This window comes from Mustela nivalis (assembly GCF_964662115.1).
Source record: "Mustela nivalis genome assembly, chromosome: 7".
NCBI lineage: Eukaryota > Metazoa > Chordata > Mammalia > Carnivora > Mustelidae > Mustela > Mustela nivalis.
In genome coordinates this window covers 100,853,622-100,869,575 of record NC_139026.1, presented here as the reverse complement: position 1 = coordinate 100,869,575, position 15,954 = coordinate 100,853,622, and the positions used below count along the sequence as shown (strand labels likewise).

At 41.1% G+C, this 15,954-nt stretch overlaps 1 protein-coding gene across 2 annotated transcripts in view; it reads left to right on the top strand.

The window, feature by feature from the left end:
- PPM1H (protein phosphatase, Mg2+/Mn2+ dependent 1H) overlaps positions 1-15,954 on the top strand; it is a 257,949-nt gene that overhangs the window by 93,008 nt on the left and 148,987 nt on the right. For both annotated transcript variants that reach the window (XM_082742521.1, XM_082742520.1), the window contains exon 2: positions 2,963-3,128. In XM_082742521.1, coding sequence (XP_082598647.1) covers positions 2,963-3,128 — 166 coding nt within the window. The remainder of the gene's footprint in view (positions 1-2,962; positions 3,129-15,954) is intronic.

Genomic DNA, 15,954 nt, shown 5'->3' with positions numbered 1-15,954 from the left:
GGCCCCAGCCAGCCAGCCAGCAGCCCACCCCTCATGGGTTGCTTGGCAGGTTGCTCCCCATGACTGAGAAGAGGCAGGTGGTATTTTAAACCGCCTTCCTTGGCCCGGTTTGGTTCTCCAAAGGTAGATGTGAGAAGGAGACTCTGGACAAACGCATGTGCTCTGCCAGCTGCAAACCGTGGGACCAAACGTGGACTCATCTCAAGACAGGCAGATCTGAACCATCCATCCCTCATCCTCCCTCTGGGTCCTTTCTCCACTAGTTACAGAAGAGGCAGCTTATTCCCATTTCTGTCACGCCTGGTAGTGAGCTCCCTGATTCTAATCTGCTGCTCCTGTGCCTCCCCACACGGTTCAGCCTGGCCTACCACAGACCATGCAAGCCACAATGTGTAATAGGAAGAGATTAGGTTGGGGGGGTGGGTCATGCTGTGTCCTAGCGGCACTACTTCCTGGCTGCAAAACCTGGACTAATTGATTTAGCTCATGGTGAGTGTGGTAGTATTAATAGTCTTCAAGCACACGGTGACTTAAACCGTAGGAAATTACATTTTAACTTAAACCATATGAAAGTCTCTCTTCATAGAGTGAAGACTGGGGAGAGTGAAGGTGGGGCAGAAAACTAGGCCTTGATCTCTCCCAGTCCCATCCCAGCATCAGCAAGAGTGTCATAAACATAAGAGACAGATTTGACCTCAGAGGTCACAAGGATCCCCACCTCCCTGCACAGGTCCCTAGACAATGAGTTTCAGACTCTGTAAGCAGCGATCTACTTTTTAAAAATCTTAAAATGAATGAAGTGTAATACATAAAGTGAGTAAAGGTAGGCTTTTGTGTATAAACATATGCTTACATTGAAATTTATAATAAACCCCGTAAGGATTATGGAGCAGTTTTGATTAACCCAAAAATTTGAGATAAGGGCAATAATAGATGACAGGTGTGGTCTTTTTCATATAACATATAGATAAGCAATTGCAAGTGATCTATTTTTTTTAATTTCTCTTCCCAGTCAAGTGGTAAGTCAATTAAATAGAAAAGATAGGCATATTATGCCAAAGCTGCCTGAATATGTAGACCATGGACATTTCTATGTTCACGTGTAACAGATGGGAATGAACTTCTAAATTACTGCATTTTTTCCCAAAATGCTATATATTTAAAAAATAAATTTAAAGCAAATATTAAGGGGCATCTGGATGGCTCAGTTGGTTAAGTCTGTCTGCCTTTGGCTGAGGCTCAGGTCATGGTCTCCAGGTCCTGGGATTGGCATTGCCCCTCCTCTGTCTCAAATGAATAAATAATTTTTTTAAAGATTTTATTTATTTATTTGACAGACAGAGATCACAAGTAGGCAGAGAGGCAGGCAGAGAGAGAGGAGGAAGCAGGCTCCCCGCTGAGCAGAGAGCTCGATGCGGGGCTCGATCCCAGCACCCTGGGACCATTACCTGAGCTGAAGGCAGAGGCCCAACCCACTGAGCCACCCAGGCGCCCCTAAATAATTTTTTTTTTAAATGAAGTAAATGTTAAAACATCTGAAACATGTCCGTACACTCCCAACGTTTGGTAGAAGGATGCTTGAAACACACCCTTAGATCTTGGGGGCACTCAGATCCCCATTTCCTCTCTGTTTCCCGTTCGGTTGTGGTGAGTGTGTATTGGCTTATGGAAATCTACACAGTTTTTAATACTGAGAGCCGTTTGATATTAAAAATGTGGTTAAATTTGGATAAGGTCTGCAGTCTGATCAACAGTATTTCATCGGTGTTAGTTGCCTGTTGTGCTATTCTACTGTAGGTATGTCAAATAATACAGCTGGGGCAAGGGTGCCTGAAACTGTGCATTGTTTTAGCAATTTACTCTGAGTCTGTAATTATTTCATGATTCAAAATTTTAAAAAGTTATTTGAAAAGCATTATCTTCTACTTAGGAGGGAATATAATCAGCTTGGTAGAGTGGTATACACATCACACTTACAGAATGGGTTTCTAGATTTCCTACTATCTCACCTTAAAAAATAAAAAAAGCATCTTTTCTTTTCCTTGCTACTGAGTTCTGTTCCACACCCCTCCACATTCATTCTGTCACCAACTGTGACACTGTTGAAGTTTTGAAAAGAAAATACAGCCAATAGCAAAGAGAGCTCTCTCTTTTGGGAAATCTATTTTAGCTGCTAATGAATCACTTAATAAGAAAATGATGCTGAAACCCCAGAGTTCACCTGCAGTCACCTGATACAGAAAAGGTGGATGAATGATGTAGCATGTTCTTCTAAAACGTTCCTATGCTTAAAACACTTAGTAATTAGGCAAAGCATTATCAACATGCTGTAATATCATATGGTCACATGTCCAAATCAGAGTCCCCTATAGCCTAATGTAATGGTACAATGTGATGAATGTTATTCTGTAGGAGAAAAAAATGAAGGATTAAAGATAATTTTAAAAATACACCTTTGATGAACTCTCTTCTCTGTGAATAAAGTAAAAGTGGGCGCGGCAGTAGTGAAATGTGGTTCTCTGTTCTCTTGGATTTTACAGTGTGCTGTAAATTACTGCACTGCCTTGTTCTTTGGTAAGATTAATGGTGGGTTTTGCTCTTTATCACTTGGAGAAATGCAACAGAATTCCCCCCAGCCTGCCCATCGATCTTCATGGTAATTGCCAAAAGAGTGTCTCCTGTGTTTTGACCAAAATGAATTGGTGTGATTGCTCACCAGCTCTCAGACACCTGGGAAGGTGAGCTGGGCTCGAAATAGTGCTTTAGGAAATGTTTTAATGTGTGCTAATATAATTCCATTTTAGCAAAATTAGTTTACTTGGGAACATAAAATAACAAGATCACAGGGTCCTGTGCTCTAGGTAGGCTTTTAGTTTTGGAGCCTGCCAAGGCTGACCCTTGAGACTGGGCTCTGAGCTTTCCTGCAATCACTGTCTGACCACTCTTCTGGCTTCTTCTGCAGGGTTATCAATGCCGGGAAGAGCACACATAATGAAGACCAAGCCAGCTGTGAGGTCCTCACTGTGAAGAAGAAAGCAGGGGCCATTACCTCAACCCCGAACAGGAACTCGGCTAAGAGACGGTCCTCCCTTCCCAATGGGGAGGGGCTGCAACTGAAGGAGAACTCGGTAAGATCCTCTTCACCCCTAGTTCTCAGGTGAGAGGCACATGGGCACCCTGGCCCCGCTGTGAGGAGCTAGAGCTGAATCCCATCTGCAGTGGGAGAGAGAAAAGCCATGTCCCCAGAGTTAATGGAGCAGCCGGTCTGTACTCAGGGTAGTACACAGTCACAGCTGGAGGTGACATGTGTGTGAAGAGCTGGTGCTTATTAGGTTCTTCACACTTAGGGTAGATAAAACACCCACATTGTAGATAGGTTTTATTGAGATACAATATGTATATTGTTTGGTGGTTGTAAAAGAGCCACTTAAAAGATTTTCATGAAGGAGGTGGTCTCTGGAAGCCTCTCCTGAGGGATGGAAGGAACTCTAGCCATTGGCTTACCGCCCTGCCCCGGCTCTATCCCCTTCTTGCGCTGGCCTGTCTGTCAGAGTTGTCCAGCGGGAGCCTCTGGTTGATGCTCTTCCCAGTTAGTCCTTGTCTCAGTTGGCCCAAAGCCCTTGCATCCCATGGGGTAGCCCTGCAGACTGAATGCCCTGTTGACAAACTGTAGCGTTTCTTCTCTCTTCATTTTCTGGAGAAGAAAGCAGACATCCTCAGAAAGTTCTGAAGAAGCACTTAGAAAAGTAGAGGAAATAATTGGTACTCTGTCCACCAGCAGATTATTTAGCTTACAGAAAAGAAACTTTGAGATGATCCGAATGTGACTTTTTATTCTAGTAATCTTGCAGATATTGTTGTATATTCATTTTTAGAGGATTGTAAAGGGTCCAGGAAAATTTTCTCCGTGTAAGAAATAGTATCTCATTGCGTTTATACTCAGGGAATGAGACTCCTGATTTATTTGGTTCATACTCGTTCAACTTAGAAACACAGTGACCTATAGAGACTCATCAGTTGTACTTGTGTTCAAGGCTAAAGGAAGTATTGACTGGGCTTTTCCCAAAGGGCCAGAGTCAAGGACTCAGATGGGCAGTACAGACAAAAATGGTTAAGGGCACAGGCTCTGGAACAGTAGGTTTCAGGCTAATCCATCATAGTCCGTCATTTATCAAACCATTTAACTTTAACATAGTTATTTTTTCTTTGAGCCTTAGTTTCCTAGAAAAAGGAGTAATAATAGTTACTGTTACCGAATATGGTGGGAAAAGACTGGATGGAAGTATGAAATCCACTGTCTATGGAAATGTTGAGCTAGGTGTCTTAATTAGTAAGTCCTTGATAAATGTGAGCAGTTACTATCCCTCAGTTCCGCTTGAGGGATTCTCTGTGGATAATGTCCACTGAATTTTGTCTGTTTATCCATTTGGTAGTGAGTGAGCACACAATTTTCCTTCATGCCTATTTGACAGGATTGTTTCGAGGATTGAGTTATTACGGAAAAGGGCTCAGAGCCTGTGAGATATTGATAATAATTGATATGGGTGCCAGTGACTTCATGTTGCTCTTTCCCCTGATAGTTCTCCCCTGCCACCAGGATATGAAGTGATTTCTGTAAAAATTAGTCAGCACTGACATTTGGCCCAAGGCCGGTTGATGATGTCATTTTTCCTTGTTGCTAAATTCCTCCTAGAAATAGAGCCAGGAGTAGCTTTTTAACTTCCTGTCCTTAAGAACAGTGAAACCAGGGACACCTGGGTGTCTCAGTCACTTCAGTGTCTGATTCTTGGTTTCGGTTCAGATCATGATCTCAGGGTCCTTAGATTGAGAAACCCCCACCTCTAGTGGGGCTCTCTACTGAGCGTAGAGCCTACTTAAGATTCTTTTTCTCTCCAGGGAACCTGGGTGGTTCAGTTAGTTAAGTGTCTTCTGTCTACTCAGGTCGTGATTCCAGGGTCCTGGGATTGAGCCCTGTGTGGGACTCCCTGCTCAGTGCAGAGTCTGCTTCTCCCTCTGCCCCTCATCTCCCATTCTCTTTCTCTTGTTCTCTCTCAAATAAATACATTTTTAAAAAAATCTTGGGGTGCCTCGGTCGCTCAGTCATTAAGCATCTGTGTTCAGATCAGGTCATGAGCCCAGGGTCCTGGGATCAAGTCTTTCACTGGGCTCCCTGCTCAGCGGGAAGCCTGCTTCTCTCTCTCCCACTCCTCCTGCTTGTGTTCCCTCTCTTGCTGTGTCTATCAATAAATAAATAAAATCTTTAAATAAATAAAAATTTTAAATCTTAAAAAAAATTCTCTCTTGCTTTCTGTCCCATCACCTACCCCCCCAATATAAATAAATAAATAAATAAATAAATAAATAAATGTATGTTGTGGTTTTTGTTTTGAAACAAACAAACAAACAAAAAAGAGCAGTGAAACCAGTGCCTTAGTTCTTTAGGATGGAGCTATGAACCTTGCTTGTGATCATTCTATAGCTCTGTGGGGTCCTTGTTCCAGGAGGCAGCCAGGAGATGTCAAGCAGTGTGGACACTTCCTGCCCCTCCATTTCCTGCTCCAGCTGTAGGCACCTCACTCCTATCTGCCTTATATGTTAGGCTTTTTATTAGGAGTTTAAGGCAAGAGCTGTGCTGTTGTTTTTTAATTATGGGAAATCATACATAACCTAAAATTTATCATCTTAACCAATTTTTAGGTATACAGTATAGGGGCATCAAACACTTTCTTACCATTACTGCCCTCCATCTCCAAAACTTTTTCTGAAATTGAAACTCTATCCATTAAACTCTAACCCCTCTTCTTCCCTGCCCTCAGCCCCTGGCAGTTAACTATTTTACTTTTTTCTCTACAAATTTGACTACTCTAGGTACCTCATATAAGTGGAATTATACAGCAGTTGTCATTTTGTGTCTGGTTTATTTCATTTATAATGTCTTCAGAATTTATCTGTGTTGTAGAATGTGTCAAAATTTCATTCAAGGTTAAGACTGAATAATATTCCATTGTTATGTATACATACCATTTTATCAATTTGTCCATCAAGGGACACTTGCTTCTATCTTCTGGCTATCATGAATAATATTGCTATAGACATAGGTCTACAGGTATCTGTCAATCCCTGCTTTCAGTTCTATTGGATTTATGGCCAGAGTGGAATTGCTAGATGATACAGTAATTCTGTTTAAGTTTTTGAGGAGCTGCCATACTGTTTTCTCCAGTAGCTGCATCATTTTCCATGACAACCAGCAATGCACAGGAATCCAATTTCTCCCCATTCTTGCCAACACTTGTTGATTTCTGGTTCTGGGGTTTTTGTGTTTTGTTTTTTGTTTTTTTAAGTAGCCATCCTAATGGGTGTGAAGTGGTATCTCCTGGTTTTGTATTTCCCTAATGGTTAGTGATGTTGAGCATTTTTTATGTGTTTATTGGCCAGACATAGCTTCTTAAAAGAAACATCAAGTGTTCTTTATTCAATATTTATCTTTCTATCTTTGAATCCTTTGCCCATTTTTTTTTTTAATTTTTAAATTTTTGGTACCTGGGTGGCTCGGTGGTTAAAGCCTCTGCCTTCACCTCAGGTCATGATCTCAGGGTCCTTGGATCAAGCCCCGCATCAGGCTCTCTGCTCAGCAGGAAGCCTGCTTCCCTCTTTCTCTCTGTCTGCCTCTCTGTCTACTTGTGATCTCTGTCAAATAAATAAATAAAATCTTTAACCAAAAAAATAATAATTTTTAAAAATTTTTTATAAACGTATAATGTATTATTAGCCCCAGGGCTACAGATCTGTGAATCGCCAGGTTTGCACACTTCACAGCACTCACCATAGTGCATAGCCTCCCCAATGTCCATAACCCCACCACTCTCTCCTGATGCCCCTCCCCACAGCAGCCCTCAGTTTGTTTTGTGAGATTAAGAGTCTCTTATGGTTTGTCTCCCTCCCAATCCTGTCTTGTTTTATTTATTCTTTTCCTACCCTCCAAACACCCCATGTTGCATCTCCACTTCCTCATATCAGGGAGATCATATGATAATCATCTTTCTCTGATTGATTTATTTTGCTGAGCATAATACCCTCTAGTTCTACCCGTGTCATTGCAAACGGCAAGATTCTGTTTCTTTTGATGGCTGCATCGTATTCCATTGTATATATACACCACATCTTCTTTATCCATTCATCTGTTGTTGGGCATCTAAGTTCTTTCCATAGTTTGGCTATTGTGGACATTGCTGCTATAAACATTTGGGTGCACGTGCCCCTTCGGATCACTACGTTTGTATCTTTAGGGTAAATACCTAGTAGTGCCATTGCTGGGTCATAGGGTAGCTCTATTTTCAACTTTTTGAGGAACCTCCATGCTGTTTTCCAGAGTGGTTGCACCAGCTTGCATTCCTACCGACAAGGGTAGGAAGGTTCCCCTTACTCTGTATTCTCGCCAGCATATCATTTCCTGACTTGTTAATTTTAGCCATTCTGACTGGTGTGAGGTGGTATCTCATTGTGGTTTTGATTTGTATTTCCCTGATGCCGAGTGATGTGGAGCATTTTTTTCATGTGTCTGTTGGCCATCTGGATGTCTTCTTTGCAAAATGTTCATGTCCTCTGTCCATCTCTTGATTGGAAGTATTTGTTCTTTGGGTGTTGAGTTTGATAAGTTCTTTATAAAGTTCTTTATAGTTCTTTATAGATTATAGATAGTTCTTTAAGTTCTTTATAGATTTTGGATACTAGCCCTTTATCTGATATATTCTTTACAAATATCTTCTCCCATTCTGTCAGTTGTCTTTTGGTTTCGTTAACTGTTTTCTTTGCTATGCAGAAGCTTTTGATCTTGATGAAGTCCCAATAGTTCATTTTTGCACTTGCTTCCCTTGCCTTTGGTGATGTTCCTAGGAAGATGTTGCTGCAGCTGAGGTTGAAGAGGTTGCTGCCTGTGTTCTCCTCAAGGATTTTGATGGATTCCTTTCTCACATTGAGGTCCTTCATCCATTTTGAGTCTATTTTCGTGTGTGGTGTAAGGAAATGGTCCAATTTCATTTTTCTGCATGTGGCTATCCAATGTTCCCAACACCATTTGCTTAAGAGGCTGTCTTTTTCCATTGGACATTCTTTCCTGCTTTGTTGAAGGTTAGTTGACCATAGAGCTGAGGGTCTACTTCTGGGCTCTCTATTCAGTTCCATTGATCTATGTGTCTGTTTTTGTGCCGGGACCATACTGTCTTGATGATGACAGCTTTGTAATAGAGCTTGAAGTCTGGAATTGTGATGCCACCAATTTTGGCTTTCTTTTTCAATATTCTTCTGGCTATTCAAGGTCTTTTCTGGTTCCATATAAATTTTAGGATTATTTGTTCCATTTCTTTGAAAAAATGGGTGGGATTTTGATAGGGATTGCATTAAATGTGTAGATTGCTTTAGGTAGCATAGACATTGTCACAATATTTATTCTTCCAATCCAGGAGCATGGAACATTTTTCCATTTCTTTGTGTATTCCTCAGTTTCTTTCATGAGTACTTTATAGTTTTCTGAGTATAGATTCTTTTCCTCTTTGTTTATTCCTAGGTATTTTATGGGATTGACTCCCTAATTTCTCTTTTTTCTGTCTTGTTGTTGGTGTAAAGAAATGCAACTGATTTCCGTGCATTGATTTTATATCCTGACACTTTACTGAATTCCTGTACAAGTTCTAGAAGTTTTGGAGTGGAGTCTTTTGGGTTTTCCACATATAGTATCATATCATCTGCGAAGAGTGATAGCTTGACTACTTCTTTGCTGATTTGGATGCCTTTAATTTCTTTTTGTTGTCTGATTGCTCAGGCCAGGACTTCTAGTACTATGTTGAATAGCAGTGGTGATAATGGACATCCCTGCTGTGTTCCTGAACTTAGCAGAAAAGCTTTCAGTTTTTCTCCATTGAGAATGATATTTGCAGTGGGTTTTTCTTAGATGGCTTTGATAATATTGAGATATGTGCCCTCTATCCTACACTTTGAAGGGTTTTGATCAGGAAGAGGTGCTGTACTTTGTCAAATGCTTTTTCAGCATCTATTGAGAATATTATATGGTTCTTGTTCTTTCTTTTATTAATGTGTTGTATCACATTGATTGATTTGCAGATGTTGAACCAACCTTGCAGCCCTGGAATAAATCCTACTTGGCAGTGGTGAATAATCCTTTTAATGTACTGTTGGATCCTATTGGCTAGTATTTTGATGAGAATTTTCGAATCTATGTTCATCAAGGATATTGGTCTGTAATTCTCTTTTTTGATGGGATCCTTGTCTGGTTTTAGGATCAAGGTGATGTTGGCCTCATAAAATGAGTTTGGAAGTTTTCCTTCCATTTCTATTTTTTGGAACAGTTTCAGGAGAAGAGGAATTAATTCTTCTTTAGATGTTTGGTAGAATTCCCCTGGGAAGCCATCTGGCCCTGGGCTTTTGTTTGTTTGGAGATTTTTGATGACTGTTTCAATCTCCTTACTGGTTATGGGTCTATTCAGGTTTTCTATTTCTTCTGGGTTCAGTTGTGGTAGTTTATTTGTCTCTAGGAACGCATCCATTTCTTCCAGATTGTCAAATTTGTTGGCGTAGAGTTGCTCATAGTATGTTCTTATAATTGTCTGTATTCCTTTGCTGTTGGTTGTGATCTCTCTTCTTTCATTCATGATTTTATTTATTGGGGTCCTTTCTCTTTCCTTTTTGATAAGTCTGGCCGGGGGTTTATCAGTCTTATTAATTCTTTCAAAGAACCAGCTCCTAGTTTCGTTGATATGTTCTGTTGTTTTTTTGGTTTCTATTTCATTGATTTCTGCTCTGATCTTTATGATTTCTCTTCTCCTGTTGGGTTTAGGCCTCCTTTGTTGTTCTTTCTCCAGCTCCTTTAGGTATAGGGTTAAGTTTTGTATTTGAGACCTTTCTTGTTTCTTGAGAAAGGCTTGTATCACTATATATTTTCCTCTCAGGACTGCCTTTGCTGTGTCCCACAGATTTTGAACCAATGTGTTTTAATTATCATTTGTTTCCATGAATTTTTTAAATTCTTATTTAATTTCCTGGTTGACCCATTCATTCTTTAGAAGGATGCTGTTTAGTCTCCATGTATTTGGGTTCTTTCCAAACTTCCTCTTGTGATTGAGTTCTAGCTTCAGAGCATTGTGGTCTGAAAATATGCAGGAAATGATCCCAGTCTTCTGATACCGGTTGAGACCTGATTTATGACCCAGGAGGTGATCTATTCTGGAGAATGTTCCATGTGCACTAGAGAAGAATGTGTATTCTGTTGCTATGCGATGGAATGTTCTGAGTAGATCTGTGATGTCCATCTTGTCCAGTGTGTCATTTAAGGCCTTTAGTTCCTTGTTGATCTTTTGCTTGGATGATGTGTGCATTTCAGTGAGGGGAGTGTTAAAGTCCCCTACTATTAATCTATTATCATCGATGTGTTTCTTTGATTTTTGTTATTAATTGGTTTATATAGTAGGCTGCTCCCTTGTTAGGGGCATAGATATTTTAAATTGTGAGATCTTCTTGTTGGACAGAACCTTTGAGTATGATATAGTGTCCTTCCTCATCTCTTATTATAGTCTTTGGCTAATTGATCTGATATAAGGATTGCCACCCCAGCTTTTTCTGATTTCCATTAGCATGGTAAATTGTTTTCCACCCTTCACTTTAAATCTGGAGGTATCTTCGGGTCTAAAATGAGTTTCTTGTAGGGAGCATATTGATGGGTTTTGTTTTTTTATCCATTCTGATACCCTGTGTCTTTTGATTGGGGCATTTAGCCCATTTACATTCAGGGTAGCTATTGAGAGATATGAATTTAGTGTCATTGTATTGCCTGTATGGTTACTGTTACTGTATATTGTCTCTGTTCCTTTCTGATCTACTACTTTTAAGGTCTCTCTTTGCTTAGAGGACCCCTTTCAATATTTCCTGTAGAGCTGGTTTGGTGTTTGCAAATTCTTTCAGTTTTTGTTTGTCCTGGAAGCTTTTTATCTCTCCTTCTATTTTTAATGATAGCCTAGCTGGATATAGTATTCTTGGCTGCATGTTTTTCTCATTCAGTGCTCTGAATATATCATGCCAGTTCTTTCTGGCCTGCCAGGTCTCTGTGGATAAGTCTGCTGTTAATCTAATACTTTTTTTTTTTTTTAAGATTTTATTTATTTATTTGACAGAGAGAAAGATCACAGGTAGGCAGAGAGGCAGGCAGAGAGAGAGGGGGAAGCAGGCTCCCCGCTGAATAGAGAGCCAATGCAGGGCCTGATCCCAGGACCCTGAGATCATGATCAGAGCCAAAAGCAGAGTTCCAACCCACTGAGCCACCCAGGCACCCCGCCAATCTAATACTTTTACCATTGTTTCTTACAGACTTCTTTTCCTGGGCTGCTTTCAGATTTTCTCTTTGTCGCTAAGACTTGTAAATTTTACTGTTGGGTGACAGGGTATGGACCTATTCTTATTCATTTTCAGGGGGGTTCTCTGCACCTCCTGGATTTTGATGCTTGTTCCCTTTGCCATAATCGGGAAATTCCCTACAATAATTCTCTCCAATATACTTTCTGCTCCCCTCTCTCTTTCTTCTTCTTCTGGAATCCCAATTATTCTAATGTTGTTTCATCTTATGGTGTCACTTATCTCTTTTTATTTTCCCCTCATGGTCTAGTATTTGTTTGTCTCTCTTTTGCTCAGCTTCTTTATTCTCTGTGACTTGATCTTCTATATCACTAATTCTCTCTTCTGCCTCATTTATCCTAGCAGTAGGAGCCTCCATTTTGATTGCACCTCATTAATAACTTTTTTGATTTTAACTTGGTTAGATTTTAGTTCTTTTATTTCTCCAGAAAGAGCTCTTTTTTCTCTGGAGAGTGTTTCTCTAATATCTTCCATGCTTTTTTTGAGCCCAGCCAGAACCTTGAGAATCGTCATTCTGAACTCTAGATCTGACATATTACCAATGTCTGTATTGATTAGGTCCCTAGCCTTTGGTACTGCCTCTTGTTCTTTTTTTTGTGGTGAGTTTTTCTGCCTTGTCATTTTGTCCAGATAAGAATATATGAAGGAGCAAATAAAATACTGAAAGCTGGGCAATGACCCCAGGAAAATGTGCTTTAACCAAATCAGAAGAGACCCATGAGGAAGCTTTCTGTATGATGCAAATCATGTGTTTCTGAACAAGGAACAGTGGGAAAGGGGCATCCTGTGGGAATGGGGAGTAAGACGTTGGGGAATGGGAGGTAATGAGGCAAAATGATCACATCAGTTCTGGAGTTGAACTGAGTTCAAATCTTAGCTCTGCTCCTTCACTAAATAAGGAACCCTGAACAAGTCTCCTGTGCTCTCCTCCACCCAGGAGGCTGGTCCCAGCGCCGCACAAAGACTTGCCTCCTCAACAAGGAGTCTGAAAGGGCTCCTCCTTTGCCCATTTTTAAGTTAGGAGATCCATCATGTTGTTTGTACTACTTTTTTTTTTTTTTTTTAAGATTTTTATTTGACAGAGAGAGATCACAAGTAGAGAGAGAGAGGAAGGAGCAGGCTCCCTGCCTAGCAGAGAGCCCGATGCGACACTTGATCCTAGGACCCTGAGATCATGACCTGAGCTGAAGGCAGCGGCTTAACCCACTGAGCTACCCAGGCAGCTCTGCACTACTTTTTAAAAGCTCGAAAACTGTGCCTTGCTGTGTCAGGTAAACCCCTGAGCACCTGCTGTGTATCAGAAGCTAGATGCTGAGGATTCAGCAGGGAATAAAACTGACAACAGTCCTTACCTACAGGGAACTTACATCCCTTGAGGGAAACAAACAATTAAAATGTATCCCACAGCAGATACTAAGTGCTATGGAGAACAAAGAAGACACCTAGGCATACAGTCAGTGGAGGTATGGCTGGTTAAAGAAGGTACCACTAAGAAGGCTGTTTGAACACAGACCAGAAAGTGCAGCTATTTGGAGGGAGAGCTTTCTGACGTTCTAGACAACTGCAAGGACCCTAAGGCAGGAGCAGGTCTGGTGTTCTCCGGGATCAGGGAGGAGGTGCACATGGCTGGAGCAGAGAGAGTGAAGTCAGGATTGTAGGAGATGTTTTCAGAAAGGCAATGAGAGTGGGGTGAGGCCATCTGGCAGGACATGGATGGCTGTTACCAAGACTTGGGCTTCTACTCTGAATGAGCAATTTGCTAGCAGGGCATGCTGGATATACTGCTTAAAAGAAGCCAATGACTTTTCCCATTTAGAAGACATCCCTTACCTCAAATACCGTGGTGCCTAGAAAGGGTAGTGACAGTATAGGGCACAGCACAAATCCTCTGCAGGGAACAAGTAAGGTGGCTCTGCCCCTTCCCCCTCGGTGTCTGTTCCTTTACCTACCAAATGGGTGTTGAGCACTGAGGCTGCCTTGGGGGCAAGATGAGCTCAGCACAGTTCCAGTCGTCCTCCTAGAGCTGGGTTGAGGAGGGCGCAAGAGTCAACAAGTCAGCAGCAATCCAGTGGAGTGAGTTTCAGGAGAAAGATTTTAAACATTTTTAAATTTAAATATTAAAATTTTAAATTTTAAAAATCCAGGTTCCTGGGCAGCCTAACTCAGATGGGTTACTGATGGTTTGGGGAACAACAGAGGAAAGGGAATGGATCAGATTAGAGAATGGTTCCTGGAGAAAGTGACATCTGAGCTGTCATTTTAAAAAATGAATTAGGAGAGGAGGGCCCCTGGGTGACTCTGTTGGTTAGGCATCTGAGTCTGGGTCTCAGCTCAGGTGTTGATCTCAGGATCATGAGTTCAATCCCACATTGGACTCCTTATTCAGCACAGAGTCCGCTTGTCCCTCTTCCTCAGCTCCTCCCCTGCACATGTGCAAACTTCCTTTTTCTCTCAAATAAATAAATTTTTTTTAAAAAATATTTTATTAATTTATCTGACAGAGAGAGCGAGAGACCACAAACAGGCAGAGAGGCAGGCAGAGAGAGGGAAGCAGGCTCACCCCCAGCAGAGAGCCCGATGCGGGGTTCGATCCCAGAACCCTGAGATCATGACCTGAGCTGAAGGCAGAGGCATAACCCACTGAGCCACCCAGGCACCCCAAATAAATGTTTTTAAAAATAATTTCTCCCTCCTCTCTTGACGTCTCATCGCCAGTCAACTTAGTAAAGTCAAATATTTCCAGAAGACGTCTTTCGTGTATAATATCACCTTCATCTAGAAAGAAAACCTAAAATGTCTGGAAGTTTATATATGATGACATTTCTTAAATTGAATGGCAGTTGGGCAGCTGGGTAGCAATAAGGTGATTTTTTTTCTTCCGTGGATAATTATTAATTGGTATAAAGATTTTAAGACAACTTTAATTCACCCCTCATGCCAACTCAGAGAATTCTTTTATCCTATTAGGACAAGTAATCTTTTTAGTCAAAGGAGTCAGTAGTTAATCCTCTTATTAAAACAAACCTTAAAAAAATTGGTGAAGGAAATAATATGAACTATGTTCTGCCTCCCTTCCATGAGGCATTCACTGAAGGAGTGTTGTTTCCTATAGTACTTGCTGAGTTCTTGACAACAGCACCTTTGAGGAAATCACAAGTTAATTTCAGTTTCCATCTACATATAAAAACAATACATTGGGAGCTAAAGAAGCAATGTTCGAAAGCTTTTTAAGCTTTAGCTTAAAAGAGATACAAATAGAAATTTCAATGTGTTCTGCACTGTAGTATTTTAGCATAAAGAATGCAAGGGATATAGTTGAATTACTGTGTTCTCCCTTACAAAAATAATAATAGGTTTTTTTTAAATTTTAGAATTAGTGACATAGTGAAATGAAAATATTTCTTTTTTGAGGCATAAGGAAGAGAATCTCAAGATCGCTAAAGAAGAGGCTATAAAGTAGAGAAGGGTATTTTCTATGACAAGCTCAGGGTAGAATTTTCCAGTGCCTGCATCCCTTTGGGTGGTTTATGTTCGAGGAGCCATAATCCCTCAGGCAGGCTGGCAGGAAACAGGTACTCTGTGACAGTGTGCAAGCCTGCTCACATTCCTGTGCCCCTAATGACTTGGGGACAGGGAGTGGGTGGTAGGAAAGAGGGAATATAAAAATGCTAGCATTTCTGAAGGACTCTCAGAATTTTCTCTTAGGAAAGATGCGGTAAGCTTGTTGAGGGCAACACCTTAACCAGTAGCCTCCTACCTGCTTCCCATTGAAGGAATTTTAATTAACCGGATCAAGATTTGTAGGAACTAATCATCACGACTCTATCTTCTCCGCTTTGGGAAATTTGAAGCAGTCTTTATCTGCCATACCGAGGGACGCCATGCGAGGGAGAACGTAACTTTCCTAAAGGCTTTGGCTTTTTCATTTCTCAAGTATCTGGTCATTTTAGCAATGAGGTAAGAAGACGGAAATACTAGCTGATTTCTCTGAGGAGGGAGAAGTTCACTCCTAAGGGCATCGTAGAGCCTTAGCATTAAGAAAAGAAGCTCTTGTACTCTAAGTTGTGTAGGTGAGAGATAGGACATTGTGGCAATAACCAGGATTTCCTCCCCATCCCCCCCCACCTGACTGCCTATTTAGAACAGATTGTTTCTGGCTTAAGACCAGACTGTGGATTCATGCATTCCAAGTCTCTTTCCTTAGGAGCACCCTTATGTTTTTTAATCTAGTCAAAACACATCAAAGTATGGGGTTTTTGTATCTGTTAGTTCAGTCTCTAATTACAATAACAGGAGATGGCTGTGTCCACATTGTGGCCAAGATCATCAGCAGGGGAGAGGAAAGCGGATTATCTTTCTCCTTAGAGGATAGGACAGTACTATGGGAATTCAAGGCAAGTAGGATCAAACTGGGGCGGGGAGAGGTGAAAGGGAAGTGAGAAGGGACTATTTCAACTCTTTGAATGGAAGATTTGCCATTTTTTTCCCCTTGTTTTCTATAAGAAGGACTCGTTCCCTGCCCCACCCCCAAGAGCA